The sequence below is a fragment of the Cryptomeria japonica genome, chromosome 10 (genome assembly GCF_030272615.1).
Source record: "Cryptomeria japonica chromosome 10, Sugi_1.0, whole genome shotgun sequence".
Taxonomy (NCBI): Eukaryota; Viridiplantae; Streptophyta; class Pinopsida; order Cupressales; family Cupressaceae; genus Cryptomeria; species Cryptomeria japonica.
Genome location: NC_081414.1, coordinates 384,261,729 through 384,279,682, shown reverse-complemented (window position 1 = coordinate 384,279,682; position 17,954 = coordinate 384,261,729). Strand labels below are relative to the sequence as shown.

General features: G+C 37.5%; 1 protein-coding gene across 3 annotated transcripts in view; it reads right to left on the bottom strand.

Moving 5' to 3' along the window:
- LOC131075877 (RHOMBOID-like protein 12, mitochondrial) overlaps window positions 1–17,954 on the bottom strand; it is a 245,083-nt gene that overhangs the window by 149,995 nt on the left and 77,134 nt on the right. For all 3 annotated transcript variants that reach the window (XM_058012803.2, XM_058012804.2, XM_058012802.2), the window contains one exon: window positions 4,325–4,439. In XM_058012803.2, coding sequence (XP_057868786.1) covers window positions 4,325–4,439 — 115 coding nt within the window. The remainder of the gene's footprint in view (window positions 1–4,324; window positions 4,440–17,954) is intronic.

The window sequence follows — 17,954 nt, the reverse complement described above, 5'->3', positions numbered from 1 at the left end:
TGGCTAAGCAGGGATTAGCTTATGGAAATCTATCTACTTGCAGCACCAACCATTATCATCATTATCCTTAGGATTCCTAAACCCTATCCTTTTTGTTTTTATTTCCCTAGTTTGAGATTCAAGGCATCGTCAAATGCAACCAAGCTTGTTGCATTTGTAAGTCCCCTCGTGTTTACCAACAAAACACATCAATCGCTGAGTTATCCTAAGCAATCAAGACCTAACAATTAAAACCTTGAGGTTGTCCCCCTTTGATCAATCCGAACAGCATTAGGGATTTCCTTATTCAAGGAGGATAGGATACTAGCATTCTATTCTGTGTTGACCGAAAGATTAGCATGCACTTTTCCCACGTCAACACTATCCATTGCACATCAAGACCTAATGGTAGGAACCTTGGGGTAGCCTTATTTGATCATATCTTTAGCATTTGAGGTTTTATTATTAAAGAGAGGATAGAATACTTAGTGTATTTTATACTGTGTTGGAGAATGTCATAAAACACCCCTCAACACCTCCCATATCAGTGAAACAGAAAACTCTTTTCTTTAGAAGTAGTTTCCTTTGTATATATTTGTATTTCCATCTGTTTAGGTTCATTTAATTAGTTTTCAACTATATCCATGCTAGAATTATTGTACTTAGATTGCTTCCTCTTATAACACATGAAGTTCCTGATCTAATCAAGATAAAGGTCAATATGAACTATATTTCTACAGCTTGCTCAATTTTAAAATGACATGAATTAAAGCACAATACAGTTATCAACCTCCCTTCCGAGGACTGGATAATTTTAGAATCAAGTTCCTAAAACAATCAACCTACTAAAAGGAATGCAAAATACTTCTACACGTTAAAGATATCTAAACTGTGTATCAAAAGATAACTGTACACTTGACACAGACCTTATCAAACAACAAAACTGACATTACTCTCAATGGCACTTAGAGATTGGAAATATGCCCTTTGTTTGACTCTAGCCTTAGAAGTAAACCACTGCAAAATTACATGATCACCACAAGCATCAACCAAAAAACAATTCCTTTTCAGATATGAAATAAAAATTTTAAAATAGTACAATTACCTATGTATTTATCCCCAACAAATGGAAATTATATTGTCTTTCATGTTCTTTATTTGACTAAGACAATGGGAAAAAAAACTATGGTGCAAACTTTTAACTCTCCTAAGGAAGTAACAACTGTCTTAGAACAATAAGGAATTCTCTGCACTAGCATTAAGCTTCTTGAGCACAAGAAACATCTAATGTCCATGAGCTCAATTAATCCTTGAAGCAATTGTAACGATAAAACTTTCTATTCCTCTTGTATTTCCATATTCAATAAAGATATTTAATTTTGACACGCTTATAGTCTGATCAAGAGCATATTCTGCAGTGTTTATCCAAGGATTTTGGGTGAGGGGACACAGAAATGTGGAGACATAGTTCTAGGCATAGCTGAAAAACATGGACACGGCAATAACTCAGCAAGCCCAAAATATTTAAAAACTCAGGACTCAACAAAAACTCGGGGAAAAACTCAGCAATAACTTGGCAACTTTATCAAACATTCCAAAATACAATTTTTCTAAAATATTCTTCAAAAACACACATATAAACTGAATTTGTAGAACATAATACTAAATTACCGAATTTGGTACAGGTATATGAGTATGGTATGTCAGTATGACAATATTTTGGACAAGACTGAGTGCACTCAAGATAGTTAGTGAAAATATATGTATACAACAAAAAAAAATTGTATATTTATGTAAAACTAATACCATATTAAAGTTATTTGTTTAATTATATTGGAATAAATAATATTAACAGAATACTATCTAAATCGTAATAAAAAAAAATTATATAATAAAAAACATAAATTAACAGTAGCTAAAGTCTAATATTTAGACAAAAATAAATAGAATAGATGAATAATATTAAGATAACAATACCAGGAGAATCATATTTTTAGTCTATTAAAGTTTGGAATGAATATTTTTAATAATCATAATCACATCAAATACCCTAAGTCCACCGTGCCCTAAAACGCTACAATCGCCCTCAAGGCATCCCGTAAATGCTTGAAATAAACTGAAATTTTTAATGTTTGGCAGAAAAAATCAATTTCAGCGAGTTATTGAGGCATTTTGTGACAAAAATCGCAATTTTTAGATGATTTTTACTAAAAAAATGCCACGAGTTTACATAAAACATGGCGATGAGTTTATCAGCTATTTACTTGCGGACAATTTAGCTCGCATGAAGAGCACACAATTATATTGAGAGGGGAGGGGGTGAATCAATATAATAACAAACTTTTAATTCTCAAAACATAATTAATCACAATAGCAATACTTCAAAACTTAATCAACCACAAATGCAATATCAAGAAAGTAGATGCACAAGAAGAACACTCGATTTACGTGGAAACCCTTGTGGGAGAACACCACGGCAAAATATTGATTTTGTATTAGAAATTTCTTACAATCTTTGTAGGCACCAACCTAGAGGAGACACCAATAGATGATTCATAGGCACCAACCAAATAAAGACACCAATCTCCACAACTGAGCACCAACTCAGCAAGAGACACTAATCTCTTTAAAGACGAGGCACCAACCTCCAAAAGGATAAAGTGATAAGTGTTTGATCTTGTTCTTGAATCAGATCTGATCTACCTCCACAAGTCTGCTCAAACAGCTTCTTGAAATCTGCTCATAAACTTCAACACTTTCTGCTAATAGCTATTCAATAATATACTTTAGAATCTGTTCATACTCTTCATTAATTTCTGCTCATAAGGTCTGAAACCATCTGCTCATAAAGTCTGAAATAATCTGCTCATAGTCTTCAAAAAATTCTGCTCACTTTAGCTCCTTAGATCTGCTCTAAGATCTACTCAAATTTGCCTTGAATAGGAATGATATTCAATAGAATGCTTGATGATAATAACTTCCAAAAGATTTCTTATTTATAGCTTCCAATGCACCTTTTCACCCAAGGAATACACCTTTTCATGCAAGTCAGCCAAGGAGGAAGAGGTAATTTAAATTTAATTTACTTTTTCTTCACCAAGTTAGGACGCTCATCCCATGAGGTCAGCCCAACAAAAAAAGAATTTTTATTTGATTTTTATTTGACCTTGTCCAAGGAGGGCGCTAGCCTCAAGGAGGTCAGCCACCAAAAAACACATTTTATTTAATTTAAAAGCAATCCAACTAAGGGAACACCTCTTCAAGGGGTCGTCCCTCAATAACATAATATTTAAATGTATTTTTTATTTCCCAAAAATAGATCAGTCCAAGGGGAAAATCGGCTACCACAATAATTGAATTTTTGTAATTTTGAACTCCTCCTTGCTTGCCGATGACATCAATGACAGAAATTTCCAACTTTGCAAGTACTCGCAAAGTTTTGCATCACTGGTTCTAAGGAAAGAAAAAAAATCCTGAATTTTGTAGAGACAGAAGCATGGCTATTAAAATAATTTAAACAAACTAAAGCAACTGAAACTTTAAAAATTAAATACAATGTGCCAAATTTGCAATTACGGTCCTCCCATTTTTCGCTTTTAAAGTTTTAAGGGCTTTTAGACATTTTTTGTTTCTTAAACTTTTTTTTATATGAAAAAATGAACCAGATAGTCCACATCCCCTCCAAGCCCCCAAGACCTCCAGAATATCTCTTGGATCCTCGGGGGCATGTTCCACGGAATGCTGATATTCCATTTTTGATATGAGATGAAATCCATTATTGCTATGCACTAGATACTACTTGGTTCGAGTTAACAATGGCATTGCTAAAATAGAAGTAAAATTCAATTTGCAAAAATCAGTAAAACTAATCTTTCTAACCAACGATTTGGTACGTAATAAGGTTAGATGGCAATCTGGCATCATGCAATATGGCGAATTGAAGGGGTTTGCATTTCCAAATGGCTTAATCAATTGACCGTGAAATTAATATAATCTAAAAACCATTCAATGAGAAAGATGATTCAAAAAAGGAACGTTGAACATTGACAGCTAACACATTTTCAAAATCAAATTATCCTTAAGTTACAAGTTTGTGAGCAGCATTGCAGACATACTCTACTCTGTTTGAAACCCCTCTTGAGGTTTTCCAAGTTCAAGATGCAAAAAAACGAAAAACCCATCTATTCTGTTATTATCTATTTCCAAGGACAAAAGAAAAAAACATACAAAGCTCCAATTTATAAGCTTATTTAACTATACATTAAACCTTATCACACAAATAAATAAATAAAAAGCACCCTACAATTTAAAGAATAAACATCCTTGGTGATAGATAAAGATCAACCTGAAAATTCTTGTACATGAATCTTCGATCAGCAGAATTCCATAAGAGGAAAACCACAACATTACCAGCAACAATACTATAAATGACACCCTCTGATGATGAAAAACTGGAACCTCTGTATGTATAAATGGAAACATTAAAAATGTTATACAAAGAGCAATTCAACTACTATAACCAAGATCGCCAATATCTTGCCTTTTTATCTCAGATAGAAATCCATTCAAACAAAGAAATAAATACATTTATAACACCCTAGGTCAAAGTTCAGAAATCCTAAATAGCAAATATATGAGATATAGTATAAATGATGAACATAATATTTATCATAAAAAGAAATGGTAAATAATAAATTTTCAAAAGAAAATACTAAAAGGGAAATCTACTTTATATTCTTTTCATTCTCCCCACAGTTTATAAACATAATAATGGTGTCACTAGGCTCTAAACATACACTTATAAGACAAAGGTCACAGCTGAACTCCAAACTTCTTGCAATTAAAAGTAGCTGTTCACCTTCTCAGACATTTCTTATTGCCTCATCTTTAGGTAAAATTAACAAGAGAATCTCAACAGTAGAGGAAAAATCCCAACACTAGGCAACAATTCTGTCTTATATTTTGGTGATAGAGACTTCAATGGAAATTGTACGATGGAACAAAGAACAGCATGAGCATGAATGAGATAATTCTCTATGCCCCAAAATGGGTAGTGTTGACGCGGGAAAATGTATGTGCTAATCTTTCTGGTCAACACAAAATAGAATACTGAGCTGATCCCATTCTCTCTTGAGTAAGGAAGTTCCTAATGCTACCATGAACGATCATAAGGAGACAACCTCAAGGTTTTGACTGTCAAGCCTTGACTTACGTGGGATAACTCAGCAGTAATGTGTTTGCTGGTAAACACAAGGGGGACTTACGCCTGCTAATAGGATAAACTTTGGGAAAGGTTCTACAGACCACTTCTAAGACTCTACAAGTCTCATATTCATCAGATCTTCGTTAAATATGATGGTGTTTTAGAATACCCAGTTACAGATTTTAAATAAACAAAAAAAGGTAAGGGGAGAAAAACTGAACTATTCTAACTAGAATGACGTCCTGAATAAATAGACGGAACTTTCAAATAACCAGGCCCTGCTTTGCCAGTTTTAAACACAATTTAGCAGAGGCCGGTTCAATCTTCAGAGCATAACATAGATTTTCAAACTAACAAATGCATATATTGAACTTCAAAATATTCATTCAACTTAACATTTAGTAATTGAACTAAATTTTGTAAATGTTCAGACTAACCATGCACACAAATTAACAGTCAACTAACTTCTAATGGTATGAACTGAAAGTTCTATCAAAAAACAAGTCAGGGAAACAATTCATTAATAAAATGCATAAACTGAAATGAAATATGGGAAGAAGTAGAACCATGCACACACAGGAAATCATACATAGACCATTCCACAAATAGTTTTTGTATTAATTTTGACAGTTTCTGCAACAATTCAAAGTCTTCTTACAAAAATAATAGAGAACAAGCCCCCTTTTATAGACTTACAAAATTTAGATGAATGGTCAGGATTTAATCCAGCAAATGGCCCAGATTCATATACATAATATGTCCCCCCAGTAAAGAAAGCACCTTACTTACCAACTAACTTATCAACTATCAGCCATAAAGTTGTCCCAAAAAGTAAATTGCACGGAGTTCAAAAATAGAAATAGTACTTTTGGAAACTGAAGAAATAACTTTGGGGACTGCACTTTATCTTTTTGTTAGCCCCAAAATAGATATTTCTTTCTTTATGGAAAGAAATTCTCTTCACCATCTAAATACTTCTGCCATATATCTCTACCGACTGCCCACTCTACCCAAATGTAGTTCTGGAACCTTACCAAGACTTCCTTCATTTCTTCCACGGGAGGCATGGGTGTGTTATCCAACTGAAAACTATTGTCCCCACAATGACTTTCCACCCTACTTAATTGCTGATGCCAATCAGCCTTATTTTCCTCGTATTGACATATTACAGCCCACAATCTGCTTGCGACCTGCAGGTCTTGTTTGGTGTATGGGGTCCTGTCATTCTTCATCTGACTTATCCAACGGAGTTTCAACGCTTTAAAGTCCATCTTTGGCCTCTTGTCACCAATCAAATTTTCTAGGAGCCATGAGCAACAATCTCTGACAAATGACAAGGAGTGCTCGCAAATTTCCCACCTTGCATCAGTGATGTCCAGGGCATCATTCTTCAACCTCAGAGACCTATGCCAATTTTTTATGACATTGAAATCATCTGGATCAATGATTTACTGACCAATGGGGATATCAGAGAAGGTCCACACTAAGGCAACAATGAGAGGAAGTAGCTTATCAACCCCTTTTCTTAGTCCTACTTTTTTTGAATGGACTCCATTATTTCAAGTTTCTAGTCCATGTTCTCCTCTAAGAGAATCAATTCCTTAAGCACTTGACCTCCTTTTTCCATTATTTCTTGGAAACATTCCTGCATTACCTTGTCTGAGGTTCTTATCCTTTCATATTCAGCTATCACTTTGTGTGCTAGTGTCGCGGGAGGGACATAAGCATCGTCAACATGCTGCAACAGTTTAACTAGGTGATCTATGTACCCTTTGGCCTACTTTACCCAAGCCTTATACATCTCCCTCCCCTTAGCTACTTTCTCTAATCATCTTAGCATTGTCTCAATGGAGTCTCGGAATTCTTCAACCTCCTGTTGCTTGGTTGCCTTTCCCATCGGGACTGATAGAATATTGTAATCAGCAAGCGTTATGTCTTCAGCTGATTTGTCCTCTGGCGGGAGCAAGATGCATTGTTCAGTTTTGCTGAGCATCCTTGGTTATTTTTTAGTAGGTCCTCGGTTTCATGTATTCTTTAACTTGAGGTTGTCCTACTCGAGAAAATAAATCCTCAAGGCACATAGGTGACCTTACTGCCACTTTCTTTTCCACCCTGACCTGTAGGCATACAAGACGTAAAAACTGACCAGAAGTAACCACTACCTCCCTGCCTTGCTCTCTGGAAGCCGCAACTGATTCAATCTTTGTTCTTTGCTGACCAACTAAAAATAAGAGTCAGTTCTCATCATCATCTTGTTCCTTCCTCTGGTCGAGCTACCTCCGACCTCACTCAGTAATTGTTGGGGAATCTGTATTTCTTGTTGCTCTTCATCTTTGGTTGGTTCTTCCTCCTTGTCTTCCTCTTTATCTTCCTCCTTACCTTCCGATCTAGTGGGCGTGATTTCCCCTTCCTCAATCTAATTTTCGGGCTCCTCTAGATCAACGATTTGCACTTCTTGTTGCTGCAGATTGGACCCTTCTAGATCTATTGTCTCAATGATAGTTGAATCTGTTTGCAACATAGGAGGGGTAGGTTGGCGTTCCACATCAGTTGCATCTTCTGCTGCAATAGAATCTTCTTGTGAAGTAGTGGTAGCAAATGGCCTCCTTATTGTTAACTTCTTGCAAGCAGGGACCTTAAGTGATTGGCTTTTCTTCCTTCGAGACCTCTTGGACGCCTTTGACTCCTTATTAGCCTTTGCCTTTTTCCTTTTCTTTTTAGGCTCCTTTTCGCCTTCTTCTCTCTGTGTTGTATTGGATGCCTCTTCTTTTTCTGAGGATTGAGACTCAAGGTCTCCCATCAGGTTATAAGTGAACTTTACCCCATCACAAGTCAACTCCTCAATACGCTGCTGGATCCAGGCATCAATGAACCTCCTAAGTCCCTTCATTATCACCTCCAAGTTGGTGACAAGATCCTGAGACTAGTTAATCAAGACAGAAAGTCGATCCTTAACGGAATCATAGACTTGATTTGCACGCAATCCCCATGATCATCTATTTGGTCTGGAATGCGGGCATACTCAATTCAAAGGTTCTGATCTGATACAAGCTAAGCCTCAAGCATTCGCTCTTGCAAACCTCAAAATAGCCACTATAGCTGGCCCAATAATCTTCTATATTCATTTTATGACTATAGTGCCAGCCATAAGCCTTTCGTCCCAATCTCGTACCATCGAAGCTTGTCCTACAAGGATGCTCTTGCAAGTAGTATGAGGCCAATTCTTCAACCGACTATTTAGCCTGTGATGGGGCTTTAAAATATACGTCATCGTCACAAATTTTCATTCAGAATGACACTCCTGCGACTTTCTTATCTCTGAGGATCTTACCTGTTGCATTTGCTTGCCTAGCGACCTCCAAGAGTACTAGCTTGTCAGTGGGGTACTATGGAAGTCGGTATGGGGAGCCTTCAAATCCTAAGATTCTCAAGTAAGAGAACCTAGGAAACTAGATAAACCATGTTCCATACCGCCTCACAAGTGCGATCGCCTGCTTGGACAGCCTTTGTTCCAATCCCTCTTGCATAGTCCTTCTCATCCGCATCGTAAAGGCGTCATTTACTCATTATAATGTCCCCTTTTCCGCTCTAGTTTGTTTTGGGGATTGTTGGCCAATCCCGAGACTCATAGGTCAATCAGAGACAAAATTAGGGTTTCCTATTTTCTAGAGGATGTTTTGGGAATTTTGTCGGCTTGCATGTTGGAGTTTTACAGTTTTGATTCTAGATTCCTTCTAAGTTTTCAGAAAGCTTCTCAATGATGGTACATGCATAGCAATCAATGGAGTTTGGTAAACTTACTATTTTTAGTAAGTGGGGTGAGGACAACTTATTTTTCTGGGTTTTTCTGGGTTTTCAAAGAGCTTCGCGATGGTGTGACATGCAAATGAATTTGAAGACTTTTTTGTACTTACTATTTTTAGTAAGTTGCGATGGCTGCCAGATTGTGGTTAAAATGCATTTGGACACACTATTTTTAGCAGTATGCTATTTTTAGTAAGTGCTATTTTTAGCAGGGTATCAATAGGCCAATTCAGATGGCTATTTCAGGCAGGTCAATTTGAGCAGTTGGTCTTCCAGCATCTTTGGAGCTATTTTGGGAAGTCTGAGCTTATGTTGGGTGATTCATGGTTGAAGAAAATATTTTATAAAGTGAATTATTAATAAGGCAAGATGGACGCCTTAGGAAGAAAATAAGTTAATTTTATGATATAATTCACTTTATGACTTTGGACGCCATAATACAGTTTATTGATATATTTTTTATAAAGTATAATTGCCACCTTGTGATGGGCGATTTTGGGAAAAGAGAAATGAAATGCAAATTACAAATTATAGAGAAATGAATGTGCATTTGGATTTGGCACCCATCTGGGAGGGAAATGTGAATTTGAATTTGGAGCTTCAAAAGCTATAAATAAGAGTGTTGGGCTCTTGTTTTGGGTATCCATGAATATTGTTATGAAGTGTTGTCGAAGTTATTCCAGACTCTTGCTTCAAGGAATGCATACCTCCTAGCCTCCTTCAATTTTGTGCTTGAAAGATATCCCCTAGCTAAATGTTGTGATTGTTTCTCATTCAGAGGAGCAGATTGAGCTCAATGAAGATGAAGTTATTTGATGCTTTCTGATTTTGGAGTGTTGTTTTCAGTTTTGGCGTGTTGTTTTCAGATTCTGGAGTTTGTTGTGTATGGTGCTGAAAGTGAAATTCATTGATAAGTCTTTGAGAGTTCAGTTGCCGTTTTTGGGTCTTCGTCCTATGTTTTCCTCATGGCTAGGCGATTCACTTTGCTAAATTTCGTGATTTTTGGAGCTGATTTCAAATTTCTAGACAAAATCACCCTATCTCCCAAGTCCTACCATGCTGAAGGTTGCCTTGGAAAGCATGCATTGATGTTTTGATCTGATTTGCAACGGGTTGTTGGTCTTGTCTTGGACGCCTCCTCTCTAGGGACCATTTGCATTTGATTTCAAGTCATTCGAAGCTGTGTGGAGGAAGCTATGAGCATTTAGGTGATTTCTATTCTTGTTCATCTGTTATTTCAATATATTGTTCTTCATATCAGACTTGACCTATTTACCTGTTTGGATACTTTTCATATGCTGGATAGCTCATAATTGTTAGAAGATCAATTCCTAACATTTTGGTGTGTTTGGATATCAATTTCCTATTGTAATCTGCAAGCTTTTGTATTCCCACTGAAAAAGTGGAAGAGGATGGCCTTGCCGCCTATCTTTTAATTTCAGTTGGTTTCATAGTCCCCCGTTGAATAAGTGGTTGAGTGATCTTATTTTCAGTATTGTAATAATTGTCCTCCAGCTGAAAAGTGGTTGAGTGATCTTATTTTCAGTATTGTAATAATTGTCATCCTGCTGAAAAGTAGTGGAGTGATTTACATTAAGTTATTCTTTCTCGCTGGACAAGCGGAAGGGGTTGGCTTGCCGCCCAGCGTTGTACTTTCAGTTTGTTTTGGAGCTAACGATCCGCTATTCACCATATGCTCTCACCTCACCCACACTGGGCATTTGGTGATCAGAAAGTGGAAGGGTTACCTTTCAGCAGTATTGTATTTCTCTTTCCTAACCTTAACGGGTGCATTGTGGTGTTTAAAAATTGGAAAAAAGTAAGGGGGTCATTTTGGTGGTATTAGAGTGTAATGTCCCCACACCTTGTACCATGGCAACCTAGCACCACAATTTTGTGAAGTCTCTAAAGAGACAAAATTGCAATAATCATATATAAAGGAAGAGTCTATTAAGTGATCAGTGGTTGAACAACAATTCTCTATTGGACAGATATTAAGCAATTACATACAAGGAGGTGTCGGCTAGTTAAGAGAAATCGAATTGGGGTAGATTTGCGAGCAGATGTGGAAAGAACATTACACTTGGCTACATTAGAGTTGACAAGAAAAAGAGGAATGTAAGCATTGTGAAGGCTATCGTATCTAAGGATGTGTTGTGACGTATTCACACATCGCCCCATTGCAAATGGGGACCCCTACCTTTTGCTTTCTAGGGTTAGTTTTCTTGGTATTCTAGGTTCTTGTCTATTGAACTTTTGCATTTGGAGGGTCGCCAAGGGGGGGCTCATTAGGATAGCAGGCTCTGCTTGAGTCAGGTGGATCTACTCAAGAGGTCAGGTCAATTGAGTGATTAGGGGTAATTTAGATCATTCCTAGGGTGTTTTTTTTGTGTACTATCTGGTCGCACTTCAAGTTGCTAAATCAAACCTTGGCTGAATGCATAATGTCCTCCTAGGTCCCATCCCTTACATCAGGGGCAGAGCGAATTTGCCTTGAGAAGTCTGGAATGTCATCTTGATCTTCAAATGTCTTGAAATTTGGCTAAGTCTGGAACGTCATCCTGATCCTGAAATTTGAATAAGTCTGGAAAATTGAAGAATCCTCCAAAATCTAGATTTTGCATTATAACTTCTGGAGGTCCGAAACCACTCTCAAACATCCTAACAATATATATGGAATATAACTTAAAGTATAATGTTATATTCCATATATGAATCCTGACGAAGAGGCTAAAATATCAAATTTCGCTCCTGACCCTTCCAAAGGGTCCAGAGCGAAATTTTACAAAGGACCTAAATTCTTCACCTAAATCATTGAATGGTTGAGCAAATTTGCAAGGATATGGAAGGAAATGGATCTAGGATCAAGTCTAAGACAAAGTCAAGTCAGTTTGAAGGTGAATTGAGCCTAGAATAGGAATTTCGCTCCTGACCCTTCCAAAGGGTCCAGAGCGAATTCCTCTATAAGACACTCTACATTGCCCAAAGCCATGAGCTAATCCATGTCCCAGGTATTATTGAAGGCAATTCACTTGTTTAAATGAAGAAATGTGGGAAATGGAGTCAGAAATCAACCCAAAATGCAAATTTTGCTCCTGACCCTTCCAAAGGGTCCAGAGCGAAATTCATATAAAACCCTATTTTCTTCACAAAGTCTCCAACTGAATGCCAAGTTGAGCTTGATAAAGATCAAAGGAGGCCTAACAAGTTATATCCAAGCCAAGGAAGGGAGGAAAAAGGTGAGAAACGAGCCTAAAATGCAAATTTCGCTCCTGACCCTTCCAAAGGGTCCAGAGCAAAATCCACTTTTCCTCTATTTTGCTCTTTGATATGGCCAAGTTCTGGATCTTTGAGGCATGGTTGAAGTGACATTGATGTGTTCTAACCTTGGAAAAGTGGATTGAGGCGATGGAATAGTGGAAATCAACCTAAATCTAGAATTTCGCTCCTGACCCTTCCAAAGGGTCCAGAGCGAAATTCTCCCTAGACACTATTTTCTCCCTTGTTTGACCAAAATCTTTGCTCCTTGGACATAATGGGGGTATATTGATATGATTTTGCCTTAGGAAGTGAGTGAAAGCATTGAAAAGTGAGGATTTTGCCCAAAAACATGGATTTCGCTCCTGACCCTTCCAAAGGGTCCAAAGCGAAATTCCAAGAAGACACCCATTTCTTCCATGATTGGACCAAGATCTTAGTTCCTTGGGCATATTTGGAAGTAAATCAACATGTTTTTGCCTTAGGAAGTGAATGAGGGCGAAGGGAATGAAGAATCAAGCCTAAAACTAGAATTTCGCTCCTGACCCTTCCAAAGGGTCCAGAGCAAAATTCTTGAAGAACACCTATTTTTCCCTTGGAGAAGGTCAGATCCTTGGTTTTTATGGCGTGGATGGCAGTGGAATGATGTGTCCTTGCCTTTTGAGGTGGATTGGAGTTGAAAACATGAAGAAATGAGCTCAAAATGTGAATTTCGCTCCTAACCCTTCCAAAGGGTCCAGAGCGAAATTCCCAAAATCTCTCTTTTCCTTCCATTTTTGTGTCAAGCCAAGTGTGGATCAGAGTGAATTGAGCTTGGAGAGACCCCTAGGCATGCCTTTGAATAGCTTGAGGTCACCAATGATGAATTTTTTGAGCTAGAACATGGATTTCGCTCCTGACCCTTCCAAAGGGTCCAGAGCGAAATCCTAAATAGGTCCTGTCCCTGGCCATGGTTTTTAGCGAAATTCTCCTTTCATGCCATTTTGAGGTCAAACAAAGTGTTGTCTTCGTAGGGGAAGGATCCAAAGATGAGAGTCCAAGTATAGAAAGTGAGAAGGATAGATCTAGGTGAAGGAAAACAAGCAAATCATGTATTTCGCTCCCGACCCTTCCAAAGGGTCGAGAGCGAAATTCCCAAAATTGCCTAATTTGCTCATGATGGAGACTAAGGTAGAAATTCCTAGGCCTTCGTGGAGAGAAAGGGTCGAGAGCGAAATTCCCAAAATCGCCTAATTTGCTCATGATGGAGACTAAGGTAGAAATTCCTAGGCCTTCGTGGAGAGAAGGCTAGTATGTGCTTTGGAGTAGAGAAATGTTAGAATTTGAGCCTAAGGAAGAATTTCGCTCCTGACCCTTCCAAAGGGTCCATAGCGAAATCCTTAAAACCTCTATTTTGCTCCAATTTTGCATCAAACCTAGTGTTGATTGAGATTAGAAACATCTCTAGGCATGCATTTGAACAAGTTGTGGTCACAAAATATGAAGATTTTGTCGTAGAATGCAAATTTTGCTACTGACCCTTCCAAAAAGTTCAGAGCGAAATTCCTTATAGGTCCTGTCCTTGGCCAAGGTCCAAAGCGAAATCCTCTTTTTTGGTCCTTTTGGAGGTCAAATCAATGATGTGTTCAGGAGAAAGCAATTCAAAGGTCAAGAGAAGTTTAAGGCAAGGAGATGATGAAATTTGAGCTAAAATGCAAATTTCGCTCCTGACCCTTCCAAAGGGTCCAGAGCGAAATTCTTATAGGGCCTATCCCTAGGGAGGATCTTGAGCGAATTTCATTCTAATGCCTTTTTGTTGATGATTTAAGGTAGAAAATGCTATGTGAGATAAATATATCATGTGTCCTTAGTCACCTTTTGGTTTGTTTTGCAAATGAAAGAAGACCAGGCCAGGACAAGGACGACCTACGCCAATCTCGTCATCGTCAGGGACATTCCAAGTGCTTAAAGGAGGAATCAAGGTGTTTTGAAGCATTGGAAGACTTCAAGTGTTCGAGGAGTTGCAAGCTAGCCTCAAGACCTCATTCTAGCACATGAAGAAACCACATGATGACAAAGAAGAATGACACTTCAAGGCGAGGTATCCTACCAGAGAAAGAACACTTGACAATGAGGAAGCCTCATCAAGCATATCGGAGTCAAGGAGGTACATCATTCATCGCGTCAAAAGACAAAAAAGAGATCAACCAAGACACAGACGTCAAACAAGGTGGCATCCCAGTCATTTTTCCTCCACCTCAACATGTCCAGATTCAATGTACCTGACTCATCAGGGACGGCACAAACTTCGATGTACCTACCCCTGCTTCCTATTGGTCCTCATTCCTTGAATGTAATTTCCTCATTGGCTAAAGAAGTTTGTTATAACAAACCCTAATTAGGGTTTCTATCTTGTAATCCTAGCCATTGATTCTAAGTCAATCAGAGCCATCAATTTGTAAAGGGCTCTCTATATGAAGCCCTGGCTCCTCATTTGTAAAGGTTAATAATAGTCGAGGAATAGTTAGAGATAGTCAATAGTCAGTAGTGGTAGTTCAAGAGCAATTAGTTTTTAGAGTAGAGTAGAAAGAAAAGGCAAAGATTGTTGTCAAGATATTGTTGCAAAAGACATGTAAACTTCATTGAAGGAATGGTGAATTCTATGTGTCGATTCTACAATTTGCATGGTCTCTATACTTCTCAAATTTAATTTCATGTTATTAGATGAATGGAAGGATTTTGTATGATCAATGGTGAAATTTGTATATCCATACTACTAGCGGTTTGTTGATTGCAAATTTGCCTTGCGTAGTCAACTGGAATCATTCAGCTTAAGCTTAACTTCAATTATCACTTCTTCATTGATATGCATCAACCTGACGATGTCTATGCTTGTAACGGTGATCTGAACATCATAAAGCTATCTTTAGAAGATCGCACTAACCTTGTGGAGATGATCATAGCATGTCAAAGCAAGACTTAGTTAGAGTTTCATCAAAGGTCATCCATTGCTCCTACATTCTTAGCATTAGAATTAGATTCCTCTCCAACCCTTATCCTTTTTTCCCCTTTTTAAAAATCAAGGATCAGTAAAGACCCACGTTCCAATGATATCCAAAGTAAATCAGACACTCAAGTCATCGAATGTAAGTCCCCTTGTGATTCTAGCAAAATCACATCATACCGCAAGAGCTTATCCACAAGTAGAGACCCTACATATAACAACCTTGGAGTTGCCTTAATTGATCCTTAGGCGAAATCTTCAGCATTCGAGGAAACTTTGTTAAAGAGAGGATAAGATACTTTTGTATTTTATTATGTGTTCGCATGTGCATAAAAAACACATCAACAGGGGCTGTAACATATACAAGTTACAGTTAGTGACTCCCATAATATCAATTGGAGAATAGCGATTATGTCGAAGGTGAATGGAGACCTCTTACTAAAGGATTGGCTATGACAATTTAAAACAACCATTAAGAAATTATGATATCGATAAGTGTTACCATTACAAATCGATAAACAAGTAATAGCAATAATACAATGGTTATGTTCAAAGTCATGGGTCATGAAGAGGTGACAACAATCGTCTATAATATGACCAATGGAGTATTTAGACAGCAACGAATTATATTAGCCATCATACAAATCGTATCAAACATCGATTAATGTTATTAGTTACAATGTGTCCAGTACAAGTCAGCGACTCTGATTAGGCAGCGATGATATAGGAGAGATGTAGGGAAGCAGCGGCCATGATCATGATCGATTCGACCAAGTCAGCAATCACAATAGCAATAGCATATGGTAGGCAGTAATAACGAAGGACAAACATTCTGATCAATAAGCTATACGGTGATTATCATCGCCTATCGTGATAACCAAGCTACTAGAGATTGCTGCCAATAGAAATAAAACATTCACATCAAACCATTACAAGGAATGAAAGCTAAGTAAAGATTTCCAATTATTAAGAGGTGAGTAACATTAGTATAATGAAGTAATGCGATATCATTAATTATTAAGACAACTTCCTACGTTAACAAACATTGATCATTTAACGACAAGACGTGACTCTTCAAGGAATGGCTATTCCAAAAGAAATGACCTTTAGGAAGATAATGGTATAAAAGGAGTTTCAAACATCAATTCAGGACAGCCATCAATTAGATCGGATCAGAACTGTTCTTAAGTTCCAGGCAGTAACATCCTTGTTCTTGGTGATATGAATGGGAAAGGGAGAGTATAGTTATATATATTGTACATACCTAAATAAACGTAATCCATTATTGGACAGAAGAACTAGTTCGCATAAGTAATAAGTAACATATATGACACAACGATAATCTTTCCAATCTCTATTTAGCAGGTGTGACATTTGCTATGGCGTAAGGAGAATATTCATCAAGCATAAAGCCAGTAGTTCCAAAAGTGTATTGACCAGCGATACATATCAGCAATAACATCTTGGGAAATTCAATCTATCTTTTATTCCTTATCCATTTTGGGTTCGATCTTCTAAGAGTAGCTGCCTCTAGCATTTCGGTGGCATAAGGAACACAGTCATAATTCAGAGACTACACCATCTTAAGCTGCAAGCATATGAGTCTACATCAGGAGCAGCAACGTAGCAACATAGAGCAATACTAGAGTCTATAACTTGCATATTATTATCAGTGACCAGATATAGCAGCAAGGTCAAGGAGGATCATTGCAGAACCACCTAGACATATCAGAAAGAGCACATATAACTCTACCTCTTATCACAGATTGGAATTTCATCAATTGGCATAGTTCACCAGATCATATCAAGCACAATACTATCTTGTCATTCAATCAATATCCCTTATCAATATAGGTGAAAGGGAAACTTATTAGGTATATTGTTTCACTCAGCAGATATTAATTGTATAAATCAGAGATAGCGAGAGGCATAACAGGTGTCATTTAAAATATACAAGTCTTTATATTATCAATTTTATAAGTTCAGAGAAAGATCAGATATTGAAATTCATATTAAGTATAAGGAATTCCAGTAATTGACCCGTAATACTAAGTAACCCAAGAAGGGAATATTACATAGAGCTGGTTTTCCTGCCAGCCTGTGAGTTGTGTCGATTAATTTCTCCATGAGTGATAGAAAAATCAGTTATTCCTGCCATCATGTACTTTCAGCAGAAATTCAGAATTAATGATGGGTTCATATGAGAAGAAGATTAGAGAGAAAATTGTTTAGTCCTTACGGTGAAGTTGGTAAACTCGCGGATAAACAGAGATATTCCACACGTACCAACAATTCATATCACGATAACATTAACATATATTAAAGCATGAATAACAATTACAGAACAGTTATGGCAGAATAATAATATCTTTATTGGATTCTCAAATATGCCAATACAATCATAATCTGACGAGGTTCTATCCATACCATATATAGACTCAACGATTGGCCAAGTTGCCAACCGTCACTAACTACCAACTATCCTACGGGAACCTCTCGGCAACTCATACATAACAAAACATAAACACCCAAACCAACTATAAACTAACATGTGTTATTGACCCCTAACATCAGCCCCCCCAAAAAAAGTAGCCGTCTTCCAGACGACTAAGACAACAAGAGCTGGAGTAACAAAACAAAAGACTAAGACTGAGGAGGGGGAGGAGGCGTCCCTGTCGTGGTCGAAGAAGAAGGTTGTCACCCTGTGTGGAGTCTGAGGTTCTTCTC